This window comes from Budorcas taxicolor, chromosome 19 (assembly GCF_023091745.1).
Source record: "Budorcas taxicolor isolate Tak-1 chromosome 19, Takin1.1, whole genome shotgun sequence".
Lineage (NCBI taxonomy): Eukaryota > Metazoa > Chordata > Mammalia > Artiodactyla > Bovidae > Budorcas > Budorcas taxicolor.
Window position 1 is genome coordinate 60702393 of NC_068928.1, and position 26888 is coordinate 60729280.

The following is a 26888-nucleotide window of genomic DNA, read 5'->3' on the forward strand; positions in this document are numbered from 1 at the left end:
ACTCATTGAGAAATAGAAGTGAGCTGATGCTGAAGCGCCAATACTTTGGCCACCTGATGGGAAGGTGGTCATTTCCAGTCTTTGGAAATGACCCCGATGCTGGGAAAGATTGAGGGCAGGAGGAGAAGGGGACAACAGAGGATGAGATGGTTGGATGGCATCACCAACTCAGTGGACATGAGTTTGAGTAAACCCCAGGAGTTGGTGATGGACGGGGAGGCCTGGGGTGCTGCGGTCCATGGGGTCACAAAGAGTCAGACACGACTGAGCGACTGAACACCAAGCAACAGCTTTGCTATGCACTGTCCCAGTAGTTAAGGCACCACAGCAAGCAGGTGGCACTGGTCCTCCTTTCACAGTTTAGTGGAGACAAAGGCAGAGCAGCCTCAGCCGGTCAGCGCCAGGGGCCTCGAGGTTGCCAAGGAGACAGCGAGGGGCGAGGGCAAGGTTCCGAGCCCAGCTGGGTCCCTGGGGAGCCCAAGGACCCTGCTGGGTCCTGAACGGTGGGCGGGGGCAGGTGGAGGAGGCCAAGGCAGGGACGCAGGAGAGGGTGCATGGGGCGCTGAGGAGGCAGAGGCGCTTCACACAGGAAGAGCCGGACAGCGAGGCGAGCGGGAGAGCTCGGCCAGGAGCACGCCGTCTGCCAGGAGGTGGTGGCTTAAAGGGAGTCTCGAGGGCCCCCCTGACCCCGTGTGCTCCCAGGGACCCGGGAAGTCCGCTGCAGACTGTCCTTTCCCTCACTGGCACTGCCTGGAATTCCCTACTGCAAACTCATTCCTTCACGCGGAGCGTTTCTCTCCTAAGATGCAAGTCGCCCTGTGAGGTGAGATACACCAACCCACGTGTGTCACGCACACGGCTGGGGAGGAATGAGTGACTTTCTGAATGCGTTGCTGATGAAGAAAGAATCACAGGATGGGACTAATTATTGTGGTGGAAGCAGTCGCCCCTGGGACCCAGGATGGCTCCTGGGGCCATTTAGGGCAAAGGTGGAGCCCTAGAACCATTCACCGTGTAGACCCCTCTGTCTGTTATGCTTGAGTAGACGGTCAGCAAACATTAAACCAAAATATCAAGGAAAAATAGAAGGAAGAGATGGACAGACTTAAGTCACCTCCTTGGAGAGGCAGGCAGGGTTGGGTAGGGGTCCTCTCTTTTCTCTGTGGGGAATTGCTTGTCACCAGGGCACATAGTGGGAATCAGACTTAATGAGAGAAATCTCCAATATGTAAAATTCCCTGTTAATTAAATGCAAATAAGAATGCTGATGAATTTCCATTGACCTTTTTTTTTTTTTTTTTTGGTCTTTGCAGAGAATCCCTCGATACAGGATAAAATATCAAGAGGCAAATTATGACCTGAGTGCAGCTGACTTTCTGGTGTGCCTAATAGTAAGATGGCTTTTCTACCTCACTGCCCACTTTTTTGGGGGGGGGGGTTATCATTTACCGTAGTAACTCTTTGATCTTGTCTGAAGTGTACCAACTTTGAAAGTGTTTTTAAGATAGTCTTAGACAAAGCAATCACATTCAGATACGATTTTACGTTCTAGTTACTTCTCACATGCAAATCCAGAATGCCGTATACAATTAGGTTTTCTTGTTTATCCTGTCTACTGCCTCTCAAATTTGAGAGTTTGGAAAGAAATCCACGCAATGCAACTTAAATCCGTTGCAATTAGAGAGAAACAAAGCAAAAGTAAAAAATAAAAATGAAAAGGGAAAATGATTATACCGGTGTATGTGGGCTGAAGAAAATTAGTGTCTGTGCATATGTGGCAGTACTTTCCTAGGCATAGATCAAAACTAGTGACCTTGACCTCATGGGGCTTCAATTCTGGTGGAAGGAGGCACATAATAAACTAAGTGAATGACATGCTGTGCGAAAGGATGGACTTCAAAAATAAAGGCCCGCAGGAGGCAAGGAAGCGAGCTGTGGGGACATCACGGGGAGGAAGATTCCCGGAGGAGGCGGGAGAGTGACCCTGGCTTGATGCAGGCGGGTGGCCAGGTGGGTGGGGCAGGGTAGCCACAGGGGAGAGTGAAGGTCACAGAGGTAACTGAGCTGAGTGAGGGTGAACAGAGGGGGTGGCTTGGCCATCCTGGGTCACGTCCAGGACTTTGATCTTCCTTTGTGAGGGCGAGGAGCCAGTGGAGTTTTCAGGGAAGTGCCGTGATCTGGTCTATGCTCAAAATACAGCTCCCTCCCGTTGCTGTGTTGAGAGTAGATGTTTGGGGCAAGGGAAGAAGAGAGACCCACAGCCAGGGGCTTCGGTGTTACTGTCAGCAATTACGGCCCGGCAGGGTGGGGGGCAGCCCTGGGTTCCCGGGAACTTTGAAAGGAGAAGCAGGTCACCTGTGCTGACAGACTGGATGTCGGTTGTACAACAGGAAGAAGGAAAGAAGGCGGGTTCCCCGAGCTAGATTGCCACTATAGAACTGATCTGTACACATGCCTCACACCTGTTTTATCTGAAGACAAAAGACCCAAACTATGATTCAGATGTTTCTGATGTGAACTCACCCCTCAGTGTAACTGTTTCTTTGCTCCTAGCCGTACTTTCAGGCTTTGCTCTTCATGTTTGTCCTGCGATGCCTAGAAGCAAAATGTGGAAAGAAAATAATGCAGAAGGATCCTGTTTTCAGGTTGGGATAAAAGTTAATTTCATACTTCGTATTGCACTTTAATATTCCTAGGGAGTGGCTGCACCCCCGGCCTCTTAGTGCTGATTTGTATGCAGTATGAATAGCGTGCTGATTTTCGGCACGGCCGATGGATTTCTGGCTGAACTGCCGGGAAACGGGACACCTAGGCAGGGGCTTCCCTTGTAGCTCAGTCGGTAAAAGAATCTTCCTGCAATGCAGGAAACCTGGGTTTGATCCCTGGGTCGAGAAGAATTCCTGGAGAAGGAAATGGCAACCCACTCCAGTATTCTTGCCTGGAGAATCCCAAGGACAGAGGAGCCTGGCGGGCTATAGTCCATGGGGTGGCGAGAGTCGGACACGACTGAGTGACTAAGTCACCCCCACCAGGCAGAGTTCTGCCATTAGTCAGCTGAAGGGAGCTTTCAAGCTCTCAAAAATTTAATGAGAACTCAAATACTTGTTTGACTTAATATGCATAGAATGCTAGATTTCTGACTAAAAAAAAAATAGATATTCTGTAAGCAAGAAAGGGTTACTGTATAGCACAGGGACCTGTGGTCAATATCTTATAATAAGGAACAAAGGAAAATAATCTGAAAAATAATAAATCTGTGTACGTGTAACTGAATCACCTTGCCATGCACCTGAAACATTGTAAGTCAACTATACTTCAATAGAATATATATACTGAGAAAAGCATTTTAATGAGAACTCACATATGCCCTTTGCCCACTCAAGAGGCTCACACATGCCCGACCAGAGGGATAGGATGGAGCTGGTTCGGCAGCACAACTCAGAGTGTTTCAGCAGGGGAGGGACTCTAGTAAGGGTCACAGTCAAGACAGGAACACTGGGGTCGGGGGGCTGCCATTCCCTTCTCCAGGGATCTTCCTGACCCAGGGACCGAACCCAGGTCTCCGGCACTGCAGGCAGCTTCTGAGCCACCAGGGAAGCGCCAAACAGTGAAGGATACCAGGCAGATACTGGGTGTGAGTAACATGGGCTCAGAGTCAGCAGAGAAGAATGCAGGGGACCTGATTTTCAAAGCTGAGAAATTTGAAAGGGTCAGAGACACTCGTTAGGAGAACCACAGCAACACGGAGAAGGGGATTCAACTGCAGGGGTGGACCTTCCTGGCAAAAGAAGACTTGCTGTCCATAGTCAGCCTCATCACCAGCTTGTTGAAAGGACCATGGGGAAGTCACAGAGAAGCTGACTTTTTTTAGCTTTTTACCTCGTAAAGTGCTGCGGCCGACCCCAGTGCGATAGTTTCAGGTGAGCAGCAAAGCAACTCCACCCAGCATATGCCTGTATCCGTTCCCCCTCAAGCTCCCCGCCCGTCCAGGCTGCCACACGATGCTGAGCTCCCTGGACGTGCAGCAGGAGCTCATTGGTTACCCGCTTTAACTATAGCTGGGTGTGCAAGTCTATGGGGGCGCGTGGAAGGGATAGTTAGAGAAGCTGATGTTTGAGGCATCTTTGACACCTACCAAAAAAATCGCATGCTGTCTATTTCATCTTTTCTGTAGAATTTCCCCCCAAAGCAGAGATGCTCGTTCAAACGCAGAAAAACCTGTAGCTGAAGACGAAGATGTCCAAGCAGAAAGAATAAGAACAGCCACCGCCCTGAACACGTCAATAGAGGAGGTGGGGACGCAAGTGGCAAAATGGGTGTTAATGGAATGCTCAGCAGCTCAGGAGTAGAGGTTGAGGTGCTGGGTTTTGTTGAGAAAGTCTGGAGTTGGGTGTGTGTCGTGCTCAGCAGTGTCTGACTGTGTGACCCCAGGGACGGCAGCCCACCAGGCTCCCCTGTCCCTGGGATTCTCCGGGCAAGAACACTGGAGCGCGCTGCCATGCCCGCCTCCGGGGGATCTTCCTGACCCAGGGACTGAACACGCGTGGCTTGCATCTCCTGCACTGCAGGCGTGTTCTTTACTACTGACCACCAGGGAATCCATGCATTTATGTAACTCCTAAATATGCAGGCACTTCTTTCGAAGTCCTTGATGCTCCAAGAAGAATGCAAATCACACTGGTTTCATCTTTTTTTGTTTGTTTGTTTGAGAAAAATGGCCTTGGATGTGTAGAGCTGCAATTTCAAACCCCCAGTTTCATGAGTCAAAGAATTTACATGAGATTTGTTATAGAATGCCGGGTAGAGATTAAGATTTTAAGGATTACTCTTTGATTTTGATGTGGGAGGTATTCACATGAGTTTAGATACTTCTGTTATTGAAAGGCAAGCAGCCAGCCTGAAATGATGCTGTTTGATACTCATTTGATACTAATGATACTCAGTCCACTGATTTTTTGTTTGTCTCATAGATAAGTTTATTTGTGATATAGTTCAGATTCCACGTAGAAGTGATTTCATGTGACATTTGTCTGTATCTTTCTGACTCACCTTCACTTAGTGTGACCATCTCTGGATCCACCCATGTTGCTGCAAACGCCATGATTTCATTCTTTTTATAACTGAGTAATATTTATATTCTCTACTCATTCATCTGTTTTTAGCAAGAAGTACTGTCAGCACCCACGAGTGCATGCTGCATTTGAGACAAGCAACGTGGATTGCCCTTGACGCAAACATGGTTTGGTTCATGACAGAGGGCAAGAGAGGTTCCAGGAGGCAGAGCACAGAAATGAAAAGTGACTGCTGCTTAAGGGGAAACTCACGCTGTTCTCTGTTCCAGAAACCGGTCATAATTGCTAGCTGTCTGCACAAAGAATATGCAGGCCAGAAGAAAAGGTGCTTTTCAAGAAGGAGGAAGAAGACAGCAGTGAGAAACATCTCCTTCTGTGTTAAAAAAGGTTCGGAACAGTCACTGTTTAAATTCGCCATTATTTTTAGAAATAATACCCCCTGAACATCGAGGTTATCGACACCGTTGTATTTGTTGAAGCATTCATTCACTCATTCAACATATGTTTTTTTGAGTGTGCCAGGGGCTGTTTAAGAATCCGGAAAGATAATTATGAAACAAATAAACAAATGCATGACCTCATAGCTTTTGCATCCCCAGAGGGGTCAGTAGACAAAAATGACTTATCAAGAGAAGTTTCAGATGTCACACTGGCAGGTTCTACAGGGAACATTCAAATCTGTGAAATGACCTGAGTGACTCGGGGCCACGTTCACTTAGGGCTGGAGGCGGAAAGCCTCAGTTGCTCAGTCGTGTCCGACTCTTTGCGACCCCATGGACTGTGGCCCACCAGGCTCCTCTGTCCATGGATTCTCCAGGCAAGAATACTGGAGAGGCTTGCCATTCCCTTCTCCAGGGATCCCCCCAACACGTGGATTGAACCCAGGTCTCATGCATTGCACGTGGATTCTTTACCATCTGAGCCACCAGGGAAGCTTAGGGTTCAGTCAGTCAGTTCAGTCGCTCAGTCGTGTCTGACTCTTTGTGACCCCATGAATCGCAGTACGCCAGGCCTCCCTGTCCATCACCAACTCCTGGAGTTCACCCAAAACCACGTCCTTCGAGTCCGTGATGCCATCCAGCCATCTCATCCTCTGTCGTCCCCTTCTCCACCTGCCCCCAATCCTTCCCAGCATCAGAGTCTTTTCAAAGGAGTCATCTCTTTGCATGAGGTGGCCAAAGTATCGGAGTTTCAGCTTTAGCATCAGTCCTTCCAATGAACACCTAGGACTGATCTCCTTTAGAATGGACTGGTTGGATCTCCTTGCAGTCCAAGGGACTCTCAAGAGTCTTCTCCAACACCACAGTTCAAAAGCATCAATTCTTCAGCGCTCAGCTTTCTTCACAGTCCAACTCTCATATCCATACATGACCACTGGAAAAACCATAGCCTTGGCTAGATGGACCTTTGTTGGCAAAGTAATGTCTCTGCTTTTTAATATGCTATCTAGGTTGGTCATAACTTTCCTTCCAAGGAGTAACTGTCTTTTAATTTCATGGCTGCAATCACCATCTGCAGTGATTTTGGAGCCCAAATAATAAAGTCTGACACTATTTCCACTGTTTCCCCATCTATTTCCCATGAAGCGATGGGACCAGATGCCATGATCTTCGTTTTCTGAATGTTGAGCTTTAAGCCAACTTTTTCACTCTCCTCTTTCACTTTCATCAAGAGGCTTTTTAGTTCCTCTTCACTTTCTGCCATAAGGGTGGTGTCATCTGCATATCTGAGGTTATTGAGATTTCTCCTGGCAATCTTGATTCCAGCTTGTGCTTCTTCCAGCCCAGTGTTTCTCATGATGTACTCTGAACAGAAGTTAAATAAGCAGGGTGACAATATACAGCCTTGACGTAGTCCTTTTCCTATTTGGAACCAGTCTGTTGTTCCATGTCCAGTTCTAACTCTTGCTTCCTGACCTGCATACAGATTGCTCAAGAGGCAGGTCATGTGGTCTGATATTCCCATCTCTTTCAGAATTTTCCAGTTTATTGTGATCCACGCAGTCAAAGGCTTTGGCATAGTCAATAGAGCAGAAATAGATGTTTTTCTGGAACTCTCTTGCTTTTTCCATGATCCAGTGGATGTTGGCAATTTGATCTCTTGTTCCTTTGCCTTTTCTAAAACCAGCTTGAACATCTGGAAGTTCACGGTTCACATATTGCTGAAGCCTGGCTTGGAGAATTTTGAGCATTACTTTACTAGCGTGTGAGATGAGTGCAATTGTGTGGTAGTTTGACCATTTTTTGGCATTGCCTTTCTTTGGGATGGGAATGAAAACTGACCTCTTCCAGTCCTGTGGCCACTGCTGAGTTTTCCAAATTTGCTGGCATATTGAGTGCAGCACTTTCACAGCATCGTCTTTCAGGATTTGAAACAGCTCAACTGGAGTTCCATCACTTCCACTAGCTTTGTTTGTAGTGATGCTTTCTAAGGCCCACTTGACTTCACATTCCAGGATGTCTGGCTCTAGATGAGTAATCACACCATCGTGATTATTTTAGTCGTGAAGATCTTTTTTGTACAGTTCTTCTGTGTATTCTTGCCACCTCTTCTTAATATCTTCTGCTTCTGTTAGGTCCGTACCATTTCTGTCCTTTATCGAGCCCTTCTTTGCATGAAATGTTCCCTTGCTAACTCTAATTTTCTTGAAGAGATCTCTAGTCTTTCCCATTCTGTTCTTTTCCTCTATTTCTTTGCATTGATCGCTGAAGAAGGCTTTCTTATCTCTTCTTGCTATTCTTTGGAACTCTGCATTCAGATGCTTATATCTTTCCTTTTCTCCTTTGCTTTTCGCCTCTCTTCTTTTCACAACTATTTGTAAGGCCTCCCCAGACAGCCATTTTGCTTTTTTGCATTTCTTTTCCATGGGGATGGTCTTGATCCCTGTCTCCTGTACAATGTCACGAACCTCATTCCATAGTTCATGAGGCACTCTATCAAATCTAGTCCCTTAAATCTATTTCTCACTTCCACTGTATAATCATAAGGGATTTGATTTAAGTCATACCTGAATGGTCTAGTGGTTTCCCTAGCTTAGGGTTAGGGAAGACTTTTCTTGAGCAGAGACAGTTAGGCCAAATCCAGGTGATGACAGGCTTCAGGTCAGTGTAGTGATAAAGAACCCACCTGCCAGCACAGGAGACAGGAGAGACCTGGGTTCAGTCCCCGGGTCGGGAAGATCCCCGGAGGAGGGCATGGCAACCCACTCCAGTATTCTTGCCTGGAGAAACCCATGGACAGAGGAGCCTGGCGGGCTGCAGTCCATGGGGTTCACACAGGGTCAGACACGACTGAAGCGACTTGGCAGAGCTCAGCACTAGATGATAAGAAGGTACCAGCGATGTTCACGTGCAGAGATAAGAGCATCCCAGACGGAGGAAACAGCGAGGGCTCAGACCCAGGCGTGCCTTTGGAGTGGGTAAGGCGCTCAGAGGGGCCAGCAGATGCTCTGTGATCGGAAGGGATGCTGTCAGAGGTGAGCAGTGCCCGCGGGGTCTGGCGTGAACAACAACGGAGTTTAGATTTCAGGCCAGTTGAGCAGAATGCCTCTAGAGGGTTTTTGTCACCATTTAATTGATACTTTGAAAAATATTTCACCCTGGCTATTATTTGTCCATGAATTTGGGTGGTGGACAAGTTAAGAGGCTTTCATATCATCGTACCATCACAGATGAAAGATGATAATGACTCAGACACAGGTGGTGGAGTTTGAGACGGAGGAAAGGTGCCTGGCTCCCCAGGTTTGGGAATTGCTTAGGTCCTCAGCAGGTCAGCCGTCAGCCGTATAAAAAATTATGGGCACCTTTTTCCACTGGAAAAGTAGTCTGAAGAAAGACCCATATATGGACAGCAAATGTCAGTCTCTAAGCTTTTTTTCAAAATGTTTTATCTAATTATAGGGGTTAAAGAACATGTTTTGGCGACATGAATTACACATATGATGTAAATTTCAAAATGGCAATGGAGCTGAACGTGTATCTCAGAAAGCTGCTGAAGAAGCAGATTTATGTTATTGTTTGACTTCCAGTCCTGATGGCGGGTGCCTCTCTTTCAGGAGAAATTTTGGGGTTGCTGGGACCTAGCGGTGCTGGTAAAAGCTCGTCTGTCAGAATGATATCTGGGATGACGACGCCAACGGCTGGAGAGGTAGCGTAGCGCAGATGAAGATGGGGTTTCCGCTCCCCAAGTAGACATGCTGTAACAGAGGTGACGTCCTTGTGAGGCTGTGCTGTGAGTGGTTTAATAGCTTCCTGTAATAAATATACGGGGTGACTTCTGTAGTATTTCTTCGATGTTCAAAAACTTGAGGCATTTGTTAGCCGCAGGTCAGTTTCTTGAGGAGTCACGTGGCTGAAGACGGGCTTGCACGTTTCTGAAACCAGCGCACTTTCTCAGGTGGAGCTGACGGGGTACGGTTCGGATCCGGGTCAGCAGGGGGACGCCAGCATCCGGTTCCTGGGCTACTGTCCCCAGGAGAACGTGCTGTGGCCCAGCCTGACCACGCGCGACCATCTGGAGGTGTTTGCCGCCGTGAAAGGGCTGCAGCGAGCAGACGCCCGAGTGGCCATCTCACGGTACTGCACGCCTGTGAGGCTCCTCTGTGCCGAGGCTGATAAGGAGTGGGGAGTAGGGGGCCGTCTCCATCTTCCGGGAGCAGCAGGGGTGGAGCGGGGATGGAGGCCAGGGGCCAAACCCTGCATCCCCGGCTGGGGGGCATTTAACAGCAAACGGCGTGGAGTAGTTGTCAGTGTTCACTGAAACGTAGGGTATCACTAACACGTGGAATCTAAACTGTGGCACAGACGAACTTCTCGAAGACACAGGGATAGACTCACAGAGAACAGACTTGTGCTTGCCCGGGAACCCGGAGATAAGGAGAGATGGAGGGAGAGCCTGGGCTTGGCGGGTGCCAGCTCTCACACACAGAATGGATGAATAGCAAAGTCCTCCTGTACAGCCCAGGGGACTCTAGTCAGTATCCTGGGTTAGACCGTAAGGGAAAAGAATATGGAAAAGGACGTGCATTCGTGTAGCTGACTCACTGTGCTGTGTGGCAGAAATTAACACGACATTGTAAATCAGCTACGCTTCAACAAAGTAAATTGAAAAAATGTTGACTGAATGAATGATCATGAATAATCACCTATTTCATGAGAATTCAAGTTAGTTTTAAAAATTTTTTATGAGAGGTAAATCTTTTGTATTCAGAATAAACTTTATTCTTTGGTGGTTAGATTTTTAATTTTTTTTTTAGTTGGAGGAGAATTGCTTTGCAGCGTTGCATTGACGGTTAGTTCTGAGAGTGATGGCGCCAAGGAGGGGACCCGGGGCCGTAACCCCTGCATATGGTTTACCTTCTCTCCACATCATCTCCTGATCTCACCATCTGACCCTGTTTCCCGCCAGGCTGGTGGACGCCTTCAAGCTGCACGAACAGCTGAACGTTCCCGTGCAGAAGTTACCGGGAGGGGCCGCCAGAAAGGTGCGTGTGTCCCGCGGGCTTCCTCTGCGGGTGGCGGGTGGTGGCAGGAACAGCCCCGTGTCTCTGCCTTGCAGCTGTGTTTTGTGCTGAGCCTCCTGGGAGACCCACCCATCCTGCTTCTGGATGAGCCGTCCACGGGCTTGGACCCCACGGAGCAGAAGCAGCTGTGGTGAGCAGTGCCCGCAGGGCCAGGAGGAGGGGCCTTCCGTGAAAGGAGCGTTTTTAAGCTGACCTTGGAGAGGCAGATCCACTGACCCCTAGCCGAGCGGAGACAACTCGCAGGACCAGGGAAGCCAGTGTTTAACAAGTAGATTCTCCCAGGGGCCTCCCTGGTGGCTCAGCAGTAAGGAACCCGCCTGCCGACAAAGGGGACGGGAGTTCGGTCCCTGGGTCGGGAAGATCCCTGGAAGAGGGCATGGCAGCCCGCTCCAGTGTTCCTGCCTGGAGAGTCCCATGGACGGGGAGCCTGGCGGGCTCGGACACGACCGAGCAACTGAGCAGCACATCCCCTCGTAGGGCACCAGCTTCAAGCGGCGTTCACGTGGGGTTAGAAAACCTCTCAGGATCTTGCTGGCATTTTAGGTCTTGCGATTTGGAATGTAGATTAATTTTGCCAAGTATTGAGATGTCTGTAACTTTTTTCTTAGGAACTATTAGCTTGCTAATACATTTTCCTCCTTTGCTTTTTTCTCCCCGCCACCTTTACCTAACCTGTTAAATTTGTTGATCTAGATTTTCTTTTAATAGTTTTTAAATTCTTCTTATGTTCCTATCGAGGACTTTATATTTGGAGTTATAAAACCCTCTAGTCCACGTTCATATTTGTGTCTGTCCAGTATTTTCCCAACCTTTCAAAAGAACTTTGTTATGGAAATTTTATACAAATGGAAAGAGAATCATATATGAATCTATTAGCCAAATGATCTCCATGTAAAGGCCAATCTTTCTTCGTCTTTGCCTCCACCCACTTCCTTTTGCTGCTTTCCAATTATTTTGAAGCAAATGCTAGGCAGCATATCCTTCATTTATAAACATTTCAGTTAACTTCTGCTAAAGAAATGAAATTTTCTTTTTTTTAGCTTAACCAGAATGCCATTAACACACCTAAAAACTTTTATCAAAACCTTGTATGTAATCACATTTTCCTGTTTGTTTTTTTAAGTTTAGAATTTAAATATGATTCATGAATTGTATTTTATCCGTAAAATTTCCCTTCCGTCTCTATTCTCTCCCTTTTAAAATACGGCGTTACTGTTGGGGCTCATTCAGGCAGACGATCCAGAGAGCCGTCAGAAACACGGCTCGGGGGGCCCTGCTGACCACCCACTCCATGGCTGAGGCGGAGGCCTTGTGCGACCGTGTGGCCGTCATGGTGTCCGGCAGGCTGAGGTGGGTGCCGGCCAAGCCTGCCCTGGGTTTCTAAACGAGGCTTGCTATGAAAGGGCCAGGCTTGCCCAGTGGCTCAGCGGTAAAGAATCCGAGATGCAGGTTGGATCCCTGGTTCTGGGTGATCCTCTGGAGAAAGAAATGGCAGCCCACTCCAGTGTTCTTGCCTGGAGAATCCCGTGAGCAGAAGAGCCTGGCGGGCTACAGTTCCATGGGGTCGCAAACACCTGGACACAACTTAGCCACTAACCAACAACAACATGAAAAGGGCAAAACCACTGTAACCAGCTGACACTCTTCCCCCCTCCCTCAGGGACCCCTTTCCCTAGATCTGAAATTTAGGAATAACAGGACAAAATCCCGGGGCGAGGTTTTCCCAGCATGTCTTCCTTCTCGTTTACAGATGCATCGGCTCCATCCAACACCTGAAAAACAGCCTTGGCAAGGATTACATTCTGGAATTAAAGCTGAAGGAGGCTTCCCAGGGGATGTCGGTCCACACAGAGGTCCTGCGGCTTTTCCCTCAGGCCGCCCAGCAGGAAAGGTGAAGGCGCTCTTGGTTGTGGAGGAGCAGGTTGGCTTTTCCCATCCATGGTTCCTTCTCTGCTCCGTGAGCACTTCAGGGCGATGAGACTTCAGCATCAAGGGAGGGACCTTAGAAACAGATTTAAGCCTTCCCGATCATAGGAGATTTGTGAGAGTCCCCAGAAAGATGTGCCCCCCCCCGGCCCAGGGAGGCCTGGGGACACTGGCCTGGGCCTCCACGGCCACCCAAGGCTGGTCCCCAGGTCTGGAGCGGGACTTGGAAAAACCGGAGAGGCAGTTCTGATGAATCTTCACAGAAGCGCAGCCAGCCTGGGACACCTTCCCCAGGCTTCCCTGTAAATATTTAAAAGATGTAAATATTTACCATTTTAAAGACACAACTGTTCAGGGTGAATCGGCCCCATCGGAAACGGCAGTTGGGATCATCAACGCATGTCCCTTTAGTGGAGTTTTCCTGCCTCACAGTGAAGAACAGAGGGGAGTGTGTTTGTGAGCATAGAGGCAGAGGGGTGTGGTTTTTAAGGGGAGGGCAGGGAGCTGGGGCAGGAGCTGAATTTTAAATTCCTTGTGGGGAGAAGCCACGGAAGAAGCAGGGCATAACACCGAGTACAAAGTAAGGGAATTATCTGGCGGGGTGCGGGGGCGCAGACTCAGCCCCGTTCCCAGACCCTCGAGCCGCAGCTTTGATGCGGATGGAGAGGCAGGAGAGGCGGACTGGGCAGAGACCAGGGTCTGAGCGGCCGGGGGCTTCACAGTCTGTCTGGAAGGAGCCGTGCATGGGCCTGAGGTGACGGGGGCAGAAATCAGCCCCGGCACTTCCTCTCCTTCGAGCTGGGTCAACTGCAGGTTGGCACAAGCCGTCGGCCTGCCTCCCTCTACAAGGATTGCTGCTGCAGCTGCGGCCCTCCAACGCCCCCGAGAGCGTTCCAGGGGAGGGCAGGCATGAGGCATCTGTGCTCCAGAGAAACAGCTCCGGTCCTCAGATGGTTAGATGTTCTCAGGAGCCCATTTTACGAGCCCAGCTCTTGCACCTCCCCACATCTAGAAAAGCACTAACCTCCTTCATGGTGATGACGGCTCCTCGTGGTCAGCAGCAACCCTCACGAGACCAGCAGAATCCTCTGCAAAAAAACACGTGCCTGATTGCACGCACCCCCCCTCCACCAGAATCATCTCCATGCCGACCTTGCCCCGCTGCCTCTTCGGAGCAGTGTCTCAGAGCGACCTCAGGCGCTGCCTCTCAGGCGATAGTCCTCATTTTGCCCCAAATCAAACTTGACTCACAACTCTCATGTCGTGCTTTTCTTTTTCACATGTAAAGCCATCTCAGTCCCCTCACTGTTATGACCCTCACTCTCAACCATGTGTCTCTTGCCTTTGCTTTCTGGTTACAAGGATGACATGTTGGGATTAGTTCTAAATTACTTAAACTCATCAAAGGGATTCATTCAGAATGCCTGTGTTGCACGAGAAAAAGGTCTGAATAAACTAAACTGAGCATTGTTGTTCAGTTGCTAAATGGTGTCTGACTCTTTGCAACCCCGTGGGCTGCAGCACGCCAGACTCCCCTGTCCTTCACTATTTCCTGGAGTTTGCTCAAATTCATGTCCATCGAGTCGGTGATGCCATCCAACCATCTCATCCTCTGTCGCCCTCTCCTCCTGCCCTCCATCTTTCCCCGCATCAGGGTCTTTTCCAATGAGTCAGCTCTTTGCATCAGAAGGTCGAAGAATTGGAGCATAAATGTAATTATACTGGGTCATTTCCAGGAGAATTATCTCCAGCCGCCAGCCAACAAAGCCACTGCAAGAAATAGCTATTGAAATTTATCTTATTGTTTCATACTGAAGCCGTGTTAATTTGCATTCATTTTATCTGTTAATAAATTTTTTAATAATAAAATTTATTTACTAACTTTTAACATCAGCATTTTTTTTGATGGTCATTTTCCCCCTTGAAACTCAAGATAAAGTGTGACACTGTTTCTGCCTCCAGGTACTCCTCCTTCTCGGCTTACAGATTGCCTGTGCGGGACGTTCAGCCCCTCTCCCAGGCCTTTCACAAGTTAGAGACAGGTAAGAATGGCCATTTTTAAGTAAAACCTGTGAAGAATTAGTTCTTACCTTAATTATGTTCATTCTTCAATTGATGTACAGTCGATTTACGCTATTATATTTGTTTCAGGCCTACAAAGTAGTGGTTCAAAGCTTTTGTAGATTATACTCGCTTTAAAATTAGTGTAAAATACTGGCTGTATCCCCTGTGCTGCACAGTATATCCTTGTAGTTTTTACTTTATGTGAGATATTTATATACACAGCACACCTTCTTTATCTGTTCATCTGTTGATGGACACTTAGTTTGCGCCCCTTAGCTATTGTAGACAACGCTGGTTTTGAACATTGGAGTGTATGAATCTTCTTGAATTGGTGTTTTCACTTTCTTTAGCTATATATCCAGGAGTGGGATTTCTGGATCACAGAGTAGTTCTATTTTTAGAACAAGCTGCAAGCTAGGAGACATTGGTAAAGCTACGTAACCCCTGTGTGTCTAGATGGCTCGTCTCTAAGTGAAAGGTAGTATCAGTGGCCACTTGGCAGAATTACCAGGAGGACTGGGTAAGTTCATCTGGAAGAGCCCAGGACGGTGCCCGACTCCCCATGTTTGAGATGAAAGAACTCTCTGGCTTGCTTTCTTGCTCTTCCCAACACTCCAGACACGCCTGCCTGCTCCTGCGCCAGGCCTCACACTCCAATCCTTCTTCCCGGAATTCTGCTCCTTAAATACCCAGGCTGTTCCTCGCTCTTTTTAGGTCTATGCTCAATCATCACCTTACTGCTGTGGCTTCCTTAAAACCAACATCCCTTATTTCCCAGGTATATCTTTCCTCCAGAGTCGCTACTATTATTTACTTCATTACACAAGTAAGTGCCTCTTTAGAATGCAAATGGCATGAAGGCAGAGGTTCAGGCTTTGCCTCATCTCTACTGCTCCGTCCCTGGCACCCAGGGGTGGCTCGTGCACAGAGGATCCTCAGTGTGTAAACGGTGAGCCGTGCACCCGTGAGTGTGTGTGGAGCACATCTGATGGCCGGTCTCACGCAGATCTCCTGGTGGGGAAGCCCGGCAGAGAGACAGGCCTTCAGAGGAGCTGGCCGTAGCACAGTGACACAGGACTTTGAGATCTTTTTAAAGGGAATGCGATGGAACTGCAACCTTCCTCATGTGTAAGAATGTATCGGTGAATTCCTCAGCCCCTCAAGGAACTTAGCTGGCTCCCCAAGATACACCTACTAAGTAATAGGTTGGCTATGAAGTTCGTTTGAGTTTTTCCATAAGATGTTACGAAAGAACTCTGTGGCCCACCCAGTAGTAAACCATATTATTGGTAAGTAACGTGAGAAAATTCTAATATCAAGATGAGTTTAATATATATTTATACCGACACTATGACTTTTCACTTTCATTCTTTCACCAAGCATTTGTTCATTCCGTTCTGTGTTCCATTTATATTCATTACTGGCACTTTTATTTCAGATGACTTTGAAAAGATGGTTGGTAATAAATAAATTGTAAGCATCTACTACCAGTCTATTTTTTTTTTTTTTTTCAGTGAAACGTAACTTTAACCTGGAAGAATACAGCCTCTCTCAGTGCACCTTGGAAAAGGTGAGTCGCCCTGTGTGGTCTGGCGTCGTTTCTGTAAATTTCACATAAAAGTCCCATGTATATTCCCTGTTTCTTTTGAGGCCAATCAACAACTTGCTTATTGTTTTTCCTTCTTCTTTGCCTCCCATTCAGGTGTTCATAGAACTTTCTAAGGAGCAGGAGCTGGGAAATGTCGATGAAGAGGTTAATACAACCATGAGATGGAAACTCCTCTGCCCCTCAGAGGGCCCGTGAAGCCTCCAGTCTGATCATTCTCTGTTGATGTGATTTAAGCTCATGTCATATGTAACAATTAGCAGCATATATAATTTTAAAACGGCTTCCCAGTTGGTGCTAGTGGTAAAGAACCTGCCTGCCAATGCAAGAGACACAAGAGACGCGGGTTCCATCCCTGGGTTGGGAAGGTCCCTTGGAGGAGGGCACGGCAACCCACTCCAGTGTTCTTGCCTGGAGAACCCCCTGGCCAGAGGGGCCTGCTGAATAGCACAGGGAACCTGTACTCAGGGCTCTGTGGTGACCTGAATGGGAAGGAAATCCCCAAAGGAAGAGCTGTATGTATATGTATAACTCTCTTTGCTGTACTGTGGAAACTCTCACAACATTGTAAAGCAACTATACTTCAATAAAAATGAATAACAGACATAGATTTTATAAAGTAAAAAAATAAAAAATTTTAAATTATGTAGTGGAAAGGTTGTTTATGTGTGGCGTGAAACAGATTGCTTTCCAATGTCAAGATGGTAGTTAGGCAAAAGGTAAGACAGGGAAAATATATCTCAAAGACCTAGTAAACTTCCAGTAAAAAAAAATTGACTAGAAGGCAGGCCATATTTGACCAATGTATTAGCTGAAAATTTCCTAGAGCTTAAAAACAGATACAAATTCTTTGACTTTTTTTTAATGGAAGCATAGTTGATATATGGGGCTTCTTTGATAGCTCAGTTGCTAAAAAACCTGCCTTCAATGCAGGAGACCCCCATTCAATTCCTGGGTCAGGAAGATTTGGAGAAGGGAAAGGCTACCCACTCCAGTATTCTTGGGCTTCCCTTGTAGCTTAGCTGGTAATGAATCTGCCTGCAATGCAGGAGGCCTGGGTTCGATCCCTGGGTTGGGAAGATCCCCTGGAGAAGGGAAAGGCTACCCACTCCAGTATTCTGGCCTGGAGAAGTCCATGGACTGTATAGTCCATGAGGTCACAAAGAGTCAGACACGACTGAGTGACTTTCACTTCCTTATAGCTGGTATATAATATTAGTGTCATGTATACAATGTAGAGATCGAAATTGTTACAGATTATACCTCATTTAAAGTTATTGCAAAACCTTGGCTCTTTCCCTGGGCTGTATAGTGTATCCTTGCAGCATGTTTATGCACACAGTTTTTACCTCTTAACCCCTTTTCCTTCCCTGCTTCCCTCAGCCCACTGGTAACCACTAGTTTGCTCTCTATATCTGTGAGTCTATTTCTGATTTGCTTTATTCCGTCATTTATTTTTTGGATTCCACACATAAGTGATCACATATTCACCCTTTACTCCCCTGCCCAACAAACCCTAGATTTAAAAATTCTATATGACCCCGTTGGGTGCTGTTGTGTTCTTTGACACTTACAGGTGAGGAAAGTGAAGTCTCCAGAGAAAATCACCTGTCAGAACTGCACAGCCCGTAAGAAGCAAGGCTAAGTTTTCAAGGTCAAATGTGCTGGACGACATCCTCGGGGGTGGGAAGGTAGCACGTGTGTCCAGATCAGGCCGTGGAGGGAAGATGGGTGGAGACGCTGAGTGTTTACATCTCCCAAAGAGCGTAGGCTCAGGTACATCGGCCAACGTTTGAAGGTGAGCGCCAGTAGAACAACATACCGGGAGGTTCTCACTCAGAACTTTCCAGATGAGAAGAAGAGCAAGGAGGGGAACAGAGGGAAAACACAATCTGTGTAGGAATGGGGAAGTGGGAAACCACGGAAAGACTAAATAGATCTTAAGGGGAGCATTGGTGAAAGGGTTTTCATTTGTTGGGCCGTTTGCTGCTAAATCTTCATGTTCCCTGCCCTTATAATGAATATAACTAGCATATAGGAGAAATAAGCATTAACCTTTAAGATTAATCATGTTAACCTTGGGTTAAATAAATTCCTTTCTTGATTGTAACTCACTACACCCTCACCCTATAGGAATGTAAGTTTATTTGGAGGGTGGTGCCTGGTTTAAGAAAAAACACCCTTGGAAGAAATAAGTTTTTTGGTTATCAGAGAGAAAGGATCATAAAATGTCAGGTCTCACTCATGGCCAGAAGATGATATAATATCCCTAAGACCTTTTTTTTTTTGGAAATCATTTGAAGTTAGTAACAACAGATGAAAATGAATGAAACAAATGAAAATCCTTTCACCAATGCTCCCCTTAAGACCTATTTAGTCTTAAGATAGTGATAAAGTTACATTTTTACATAGCAAGGACTCAGTGATTTATAACAAAGCACAGTGATCTATTACAAAAGAGAAAATCCATTAACTCAAAAAGTCTAGTATTGCTAACCTTAAAAACTACTATATTTCCTTTTCTATATTCCAAATACATTGATTAATATATTCCCAGGTGCCTAAGGATATGGAGGCCTGGTGACAATCATTGACTCAACAAGAAGAAAAAGCCCTATGCTAATTAAGACTCTCAAAATACTCGAAAACTCTCTGTGCTGTTTATGGTTAAGAGGTAGTAAACAATCATGTGCATAGTGGCAGGAGTATGGATAATCCTGTCACACAAGCTAGTCTGTCAGCATAGAGGTTTGACCTGAGACATCCTTGTCCCACCCAGAGCAGGGAATTAGCAGCAATGATTGACACAACAAATGAAAAACCCTTCACCAATATAATTCCTAACCAACCCACTATACTAATAATTTCCAACTCCCCTAAAGAATTTGCATTTAGTAAGTCTAAAACATCTCGTGCCTCTCAGATTGGGAGGCTGTAAACAATCACATGTGGCCGGACGAACCTATACAGGCGGGCTAGATAACCTTCAGAGGAGTCGGTAAGCTGAAACACTCTTGTCACGCCCAGGAATTTTTATTGGCTTGGAGCTGCAGGTTTTCTCCTTCTCCGAGAGAAACGATTATGGGGGAGAGCTCCCCCGTAAAGTCAGAGGTGTAGATGAGAGCATAAAACAGACTCTGGTTTTGGGGTAGATGCTCGGGAACAGGGGGTTTCCTGAGGCTTGACCACGCCTTTGCGTATGCCAAGCCTCCTTCCTCATGACTTCGCCATGGGTGGAGTTCCTCACGCTGGCCCCCTGCAGCCAAGCTCCTCTGTCCATGGGATTGTCTAGGCAAGAATACTGGAGTGGGTAGCCATTCCTTTCCCCAGGGGATCTTCCCAACCGAGGGATTCACCTGCGTCTCCTGTGTCTCTTGAATTGGCAGGCAGATTCTTTACCTCTGAGCCACCTGGGAAGCCCAGGCAGGTCACGGAGAGAGGCTAAAAGATGCCCAAGAAATGGGCCTGCAGATAAGACTGGAGCACAGTAATATGTCATACAAAGGGTGTGGCAAGACAAAAAAGAAGTTCATAAAGCAGGACCAAGTGAAATATCCTTATTATATTTTTAAGAAACAAGGAAATTTTGGGAGAGAATCTACCAAAACCCAAATGTAGGCTAGGTCAGGAAGGGTGAAGGGCGAGAGCCGCGAAGACTGGGAAAGAGCCGCGTCCCCGCCTCTGCCAGGCTTCTGGGCAGCTGCGTGCTCTCTTGGCAGCTCAGGGCCTTACACTTTGACCTGGTGCAGTTTTGAGGGCTGCACACAAGTCCCATGGCCCCAGGTACTCTGCACAAATCGCCAGGAGAGCGTCCAGGAGGATGCGTCAGCTCCAAGCAAAGGACAGCATCTGACTTCCGGCACCAGAGGATGCTGCTGCAAAACACGGGAGGCAAAGTCAAGGAGAGCTGTCAAACCAAGCACCTCCCGTGAGGCTCGCAGAGGGCTCACGACACAGCGTTGTCATCGGAGCTCCCAGGCTGAAGGTGGGGTTTAACCCAGGTTCTGTTGCTTGCCAGCTGTTGATTTTGTGCATTTTATTTAAGCTCAGGGATTCATTTTACTCATCTGTGAAATAGGAGTGATTATACGAATGCCTGGGCTTTCCAGTGAAGGGGATATGCTATGCATAGCCCTGTACTATAATTAACGAGGCTTCTTTGAAAAATAAGAATGACTTTCTCATCGCCCCCAGGCGAAGGGCTGGGAGCAGTAAAAAGTACATCATGGAAAGATCTTGAAAACAAGGTGTTGAGGTACTGATGTGACTGAAGGAAAACCCTTAGTGACTGTTCCCGTAACCAGAGCCTTGAGGGAGCTGCTGAGAAAGAGCGTCACTAGCCAAAAAGCTAAACAGTGATGAAAGGCCTGCAGGTTTGACACTGGGGCCTATGCCTTGTGTATCTTTATCCCCGATCTGAGATTGTAAAGAACAGATATCTCTAGAGCATGAACAAGGAAGCAGAAGTTAACAATAGAAGACACGCGAGAACTGGGATCTGGGTTCTGCCTGCAAAAGACAGGAGAAGGGAATGGCAACCCACTCCAGTATTCTTGCCTGGAGAATCCCGTGAACGGAGAAGCCTGGTGGGCTGCAGTCCACGGGTCGCAAACAGTCGGACACGACTGAGCGACCTCACTCTCACGTTGCCTGCAAGTGGCGTCAGCCCCCTGGTCCCCACTTTATTTCTGAGTCTTCTTTTTCTTTATTCTTCTGCAGCACCGCTCCCTTGGGTTGGTTCGTTGTTGGGCTGATCCCGACATCCAGGTGGCTCAGAGGTAAGGAATCTACCTGCCAATGCAGGAGACACAGCCCTGGGTTCCATCCCGGGGTCAGGAAGATCCCCTGGAGGAGGACATGGCAACCACTCCAGTGTTCTTGCCTGGAGAACACTGGAGAATCTCTCTGGAGAATCCCATGGACAGAGGAGCCTGGTGGGTTACAAGCCAAAGCGTCTCGAAAGAGCCAGACACAAATGAGCAGGCATGGTAATGCCCACCTCATGAGAGTCTTATGTTTATTCAATGTGGCAATATTTCACTGTGCCTTGCACATAATAAATACCATATGTGATTGCTTCATAAGGGCATTATGCTACAAAATTAGTGCTATTCCACTTTTGAAATCCCAACAGGACAACTTTTTTAAATTTGGAAGCTGAAACTAAAGCTTATTTAGGAGAGTGCAGACATGACTTGATCAAGAAAATGTTGAAAAAGGGGATTCATGCGGCTGTGCTTGCTGTGTTACGACACTAGGAAGATTGCCACATGGTCAGGGAAGAGGCCAGGGTGTTGAAAGAAAAGAATCCAGTCCAGAAGCCAACTGGGGTCAGAAGACATAATCTCTCTCCTAGATACAAAGGTCAGCTGAAAACAAAATGTCCACATTATATTCTCTGGCAGGTGTTATTAAGTATGATAATTTCGTATCTTCTGCAGGAGACAGCAGACGTACAGAAACAATCAGAGCCTGTCTTTGTTTGACAGTCGTAGGCCTTAGTGAGTTCAACCTGCCTCTATTTTGCTAGCCTAGCAATTTCTGGACTCATACAATTCGCAAGAGAATAAATATGAGAGAATGGGAGGTAAATGAGGAAGACCTCATGCAATTATCACAGCCTGTAGGAAACGGATGAGTCTACTTGGTTTGAGAATTACCCGCACAGCATATGCCCTCGGGGCGTTTTCAGGAAGTAGTTACAGTACAGGGGACCGTAACAGACCCCCACAGCGAGCAGAGAGACGCTGGCCCCTACTCACCTTTCTTCTCCATGAATTATACTTTCATGAAGTTACAATTTCATGTAATTTCACGAGCAACTTTTTTTAGAATTGCCTCGTCTTTGATTTACCTGAAATGCCCCCCAAAAGATGGAATGGCAGCTCTTACCTGTTAAAAATGTTTCTTCAGTAAAATATGAAACCAATACGCAGCAGGAATCAGCGGCTGCTTACGGAGAAAGTAGTCTGCCTTCTGGCACTTCTGCAGAAATAACAAGCTTGTCGACCTTGGGAGGGCAGGTGCTTCTAGGCGCCGTTGATCTAAGGACTCTCCTGTTGCCCACTGCAAGAAGGGTGCTGCAGGTAGCTGGCATGCAACCCAACTCAGATGAAGACGAAAATTTAGTTCACTTTGTTCCCTTAAAAAAATTACATTCTTCATCGCCTTATTTCTATATCCAGATTTTAAGAACTAAATTTCAATGGAGACTTTCGAGTTGCTTTCTGGCCCGTTTCTGTATTTGTCATTTTTTTTTTTTTTTGAATGGGTGCATGAGTGCTTCTCACAGGCATCCCTCAGGCTCAGCACAGAGTGTGTGTGTGTGTGTGTGTGTGTGTGAGCTGCTCAGTCGTGCCCAGCTCTTTGAGACCCCACGGACAATAGCCCGCCCGGCTTCTCTGTCCATGGGATTCTCCCAAGAATACTGGAGTGGGTTGCCGTTCCCTTCTCCATGTCATTTTTTTTTCTTTTTTACTTGTTTCTGCTCTGTTCCGAACTGTTTCTTTACTTATGTTTCTTTAAAAGACTGTGTTGGGAGTCAGCTCTCCCATGAGGGCCTTTATGAAAAAGCTAATTGCAAAGACTAGGTTCTCTTTGATTTGATAGTACTTACGCTCGCTGTGTCCAGCCAGCCATCTGCAGCCGCGAACGCCCTGCTCAGGAGCTGGCAGGGAGACAAGAAATGGAAAACTGCAAAGAAGTCACCATGTGATGTGAGCACAGAGTTTTTGGCAGTCTGGCTGAATTAAGACCATAATCCTTTTCGGAAATCATTCTACACGGAACTATTCACAATAAACATGAAATTAAAAGCATGATGTAGTAGTGACCCAAAAGGAGTGTGAATTGTTCTCCAGGACCCGCGGAGACCCGTGGATGAACTGTTTCTGGAGTCTTGCTCCAGCTTTCCTGAGAGTAAGTTAACCTCTGAAATCGTGGTTTTGCATATGAAAATATAACGTGTGACTTCAAACAGGGAATGCCAAACACTTGGATGAAAACTATTAGATGCAGGATGGTGTTAGCAAGTCATTTTGATTTTTCAAATTGTCTGAGTATTTCATATTGTATTGCTAAATAACCATTTAGAGAACCAAGATTTATTTAAATTTTTACCCAATGACTAAAGCATGTTTGGACAAATAGCATGTTTTACCTAAGAGACTATTGGATAAGCTGAAAGGAATGTGACTTTATGTTGCCTCTTTACAAGGATGAGCTATATTTCTCAAACTGTAAGAATTACTTATTCTTTTTTGTTCGTTTTCAAGTTTGTTGCCAGAGGCTTTATATGCATTGGGGTGATACATGATTTTCTGAGTATTAATTTTTTTTTAACCAGAGACCTAAGATTCTGAGTATTTAAATGATTTAAATGGCTTCATCAAGAAATCTTAAGGCTATATTTTCATTGACTTTGTTTATCATCCTAAATTTTTGTGAAATTTGTTGTGTAACATGTTTATTCTCTGAATACTGGGAATTCTGTCTGAATAGGAAATGACTGGCTTTTATAGCCAAGTTATTATTTCCAGATCACACGGGCTGCTATTCAGAGCAATTTAAGCTAAATAGATGTTTTGTGCAACTACAGTGAATGGTATTTTTATTTCTGACCAGGACATGCTGTGGAAAAAAAACAAAAAATCAGCCTTAACAGTTAGAAACACCACAATCATGACCGGATCACGTTCATTATTCTTTAAAATATTCTCCAGCACACGCATCCATCCACAGCAAGAAAGCAGAGGAGACCCCAGCAGTGGGTTAACCCTTCCAGACACCACAGTCTCCTGCAGCTCTGGTTTCCTAACTGGAAATGTTTACTATCCGAGTTTCCTTTCTTGTTTGTCTCTGGTGCACCGGGTCCTATTGCCGTGCAGGCTTCAGCCGAGCTGCGGCCGGGGCTTCTCACCGCGCTGGCGTCTGCTATTGCAGATCACGGGCTCCAGGGCCCTCGGGCTTCAGTGCTTGCTGCTTGCAGGCTCTAGACACCGGCTCAGACTCACGGGCTCAGTGGCTCTGCACGAGCGGGATCTTCCCAGACCAGGGTGGGAACCAGCGGCCCTTGCATTGCAAAGCAGGTTCATAGCGACCGGGGCACCCGAGAAGCCCTGGAAGGATTCTGGTTCGGTTTCAGTCAGAGCCTCAGCTGCCGCAGTCTGCTCTGACGATGACGTTATCATCAGGAGCTCATCCACGCAGCTTCTAAACCCTTCCTTCCTGGACAGGTTCTAAACCTGAATCCACGCCCTCTCGTGTTCCTGCAACGAGGTACAGCCCAGACGGACTCTCCAGCATCTTCTTTGTGTGCCCTGAGGCCCTCGTTCTCGACCAACCGACTGCAGGACCTCTTCCGTCTTGTTCCCTGACTGCATGTGCTCAGACTCCTCTTTTGCTCCTGGTGTCAGTTTTTTAATCGCTGCTATAAACAAATGGCCACACACTTAATGGCTTAACACATAAAGAGATGTTTCACTGTACAGCTCGGGAGGTAAGAAGTGGGAGCTGGGTGTCACTGGACCAGCCAGGCTGTGCTCCTTTCTGGAGGACGTATCATCACGGTACGGATACATACATGCAATTCTCCGTAGGAGAGGATTCTGTTTTCTTATCTTTCTTGGCTTCTAGACACATCTGTGTCCCTGGCTCATGCCCTTCTTTCTCCATCTTGGAAGCAAACAACAGGTTGAGTCCTTGAAACAGCACTTTAGGGATTTCCCAGCTGGCGCAGTGGTAAAGAATCCGCCTGCCAATGCAGGAGACGCAAGAGAGGCGGGTTCGATCCCTGGGTGGGGAAGATCCCCTGGGGGAGGAAACGGCAATCACTCCAGTATTCTAGCCTGGAAAATTCCACTGGCAGAGGAGCCTGGTGGGCTACAGTCTACAGGTTTGCAAAGAGTCGGACACGACAGAGTGACTGAGTACACACACCGCATCGCTTCTCTCTGACCTCCTCTTTTGCCTCCCTTTGCACGTCTAAGGCCCCTTGTGGTGACGCTGGGTCTGCCCTGATGATCCAAGCTTATCTCCCTGATTAGAAGTCAGCTGGCTACCAACCTTACGACAGGCTGCTGCCTTTATCCTCCTGTGCCCCGGGTGCGTCGCTTAGTAGCGAGGTCTCCAGAACTTGGCAACCTGGGTTAAATCCGTGGCCTTGTGGACCTGTTTGTGCCTCAGTTTCCTCATCTGTGGAATGGAGAGAAAAATATCCCAAAGATTTATTGGAAGAGTTGAACTAATCTTAATAAAATACTTGGCGCTACCTGGAACATAAAAATAGCATCATTAAATATAGTTGGTATCATTTCCTTCCCAATCTCTTATATTCAAACTGCTTCCACTCGCTCATTGTTCCAGCTGAATGATTGAATCATTGGCGCAAACAAGGCTCCTGTCTGTTTGATCATTTATTTTCCTGAGTTTAAAACTCCCGTTTCATGTGCTACCTCCACTCCCATCCCTTTTCTAAGCGAATGAAAGAGTCTTTAAATTCAATTGTTGTTGTTCAGTCGCTCAGTCATGTCCAACTCTGCGATCCCATGGACTTCAGCACGCCAGGCCTCCCTGTCCTTCACTGTCTCCTGGAGCTTGCTCAAACTCATGTCCATTGAGTCGGCGATGCCATCCAACCATCTCATCGTCTGTGGTCCCCTTCTCCTCCCGCCCTCAGTTTTTCCCAGCTTCAGGGTCTTTTCCAGGGTGTCGGCTCTCTGCATCAGGTACTTCACAGCTTTCAAAAGTTTCACACATGTGAATTCGTATAACCCCATGCCCACCCCTTCCCCTACCCAGCCCTGTGTCTCCCTCCCCTCTCCCCACTGGCAACCACTAGCTTGTTCTCTGTATTTGAGAGTCTGTCTTTCTTGTTTTGTTCACTAGTTTGTAATATTTTTTAGATTCCACATATACGTGATGTCATACAGTATTTGTCTTTCTCTATCTGCCTTATTTTACTTAGCGTAATGCTCTCCAAGTCCATCCATGTTGTTGCAAATGGAAACTTTTCATTTTTTGTAACTGAGTAATATTCCATCTTCTTTAGCCACTGTCTGTTGGTGGACACTGGGTTGCTTCCACACGCTGGCGATTGTGAATAATGCTACTATCAACACTGGCGAAGTGATAGTGAAAGTCGCTCAGTCGCGTCCGACTCTTTGCGACCCATGGAGACCACACAGTCCGTGGAATTCTCCAGGCTGGAATACTGGAGCGGGTAGGCTTTCCCTTCTCCAGGGGATCTTCCCAAGCCAGGTCTCCCACATTACAAGCGGATTCCTTACCAGCTGAGCCACAGGGGAAGCCCGAACACTGGGGTGCGTCTATCTTTTCAAATTAGTGTTCTTGCTGTTTTCAGATGCACACCCGGAGCGGCACTGCTCAGCCACACAGTAGTGCTGTTTTCAGTTCTGCGAGAAGCCTTAGCACGGCTCTCCGCACGGGCTGCAGCCGTGTGCGTTCCCACGCGCAGCGCTCAGGGGTTCCCTTTTCTCCACACCCCCACCCGCGTTTGCAGGCTGTGGTGTTCCTGACGATGCCATTCTGACCGCTGCGCGGTAGCATCTCCTCGGGTTTGGGCTTGCCTTTCCCCGACGATGCCGATGTGATTCTGAGCGTCTTTCCTTGTGCCTCTGCCGCTCCTCTTTGGAGAAATGTTTGTTCGGCTCTTCTGCCCACTTTGTAATAGGGTTGTTTG

General features: G+C 47.2%; 2 protein-coding genes across 2 annotated transcripts in view; both read left to right on the top strand.

Annotated features, from left to right (window-relative positions):
* ABCA6 (ATP binding cassette subfamily A member 6) overlaps window positions 1-16788 on the top strand; it is a 61263-nt gene extending 44475 nt beyond the window's left edge. Inside the window, exons 26-38 of the mRNA XM_052658929.1 lie at window positions 1314-1391; window positions 2554-2645; window positions 4190-4292; window positions 5342-5459; window positions 9127-9218; window positions 9468-9646; window positions 10479-10554; window positions 10629-10723; window positions 11824-11943; window positions 12344-12484; window positions 14482-14561; window positions 16098-16153; window positions 16286-16788. Of these exons, the coding sequence (XP_052514889.1) occupies window positions 1314-1391; window positions 2554-2645; window positions 4190-4292; window positions 5342-5459; window positions 9127-9218; window positions 9468-9646; window positions 10479-10554; window positions 10629-10723; window positions 11824-11943; window positions 12344-12484; window positions 14482-14561; window positions 16098-16153; window positions 16286-16387 (1332 nt within the window). The 3' untranslated portion in view covers window positions 16388-16788. The remainder of the gene's footprint in view (window positions 1-1313; window positions 1392-2553; window positions 2646-4189; window positions 4293-5341; window positions 5460-9126; window positions 9219-9467; window positions 9647-10478; window positions 10555-10628; window positions 10724-11823; window positions 11944-12343; window positions 12485-14481; window positions 14562-16097; window positions 16154-16285) is intronic.
* A 6235-nt stretch (window positions 16789-23023) lies between these two features.
* The window catches only part of LOC128064446 (ATP-binding cassette sub-family A member 9-like), a 62626-nt gene continuing 58761 nt past the window's right edge, over window positions 23024-26888 (top strand). Inside the window, exon 1 of the mRNA XM_052657146.1 lies at window positions 23024-23107. Within this exon, the coding sequence (XP_052513106.1) occupies window positions 23069-23107 (39 nt within the window). The 5' untranslated portion in view covers window positions 23024-23068. The remainder of the gene's footprint in view (window positions 23108-26888) is intronic.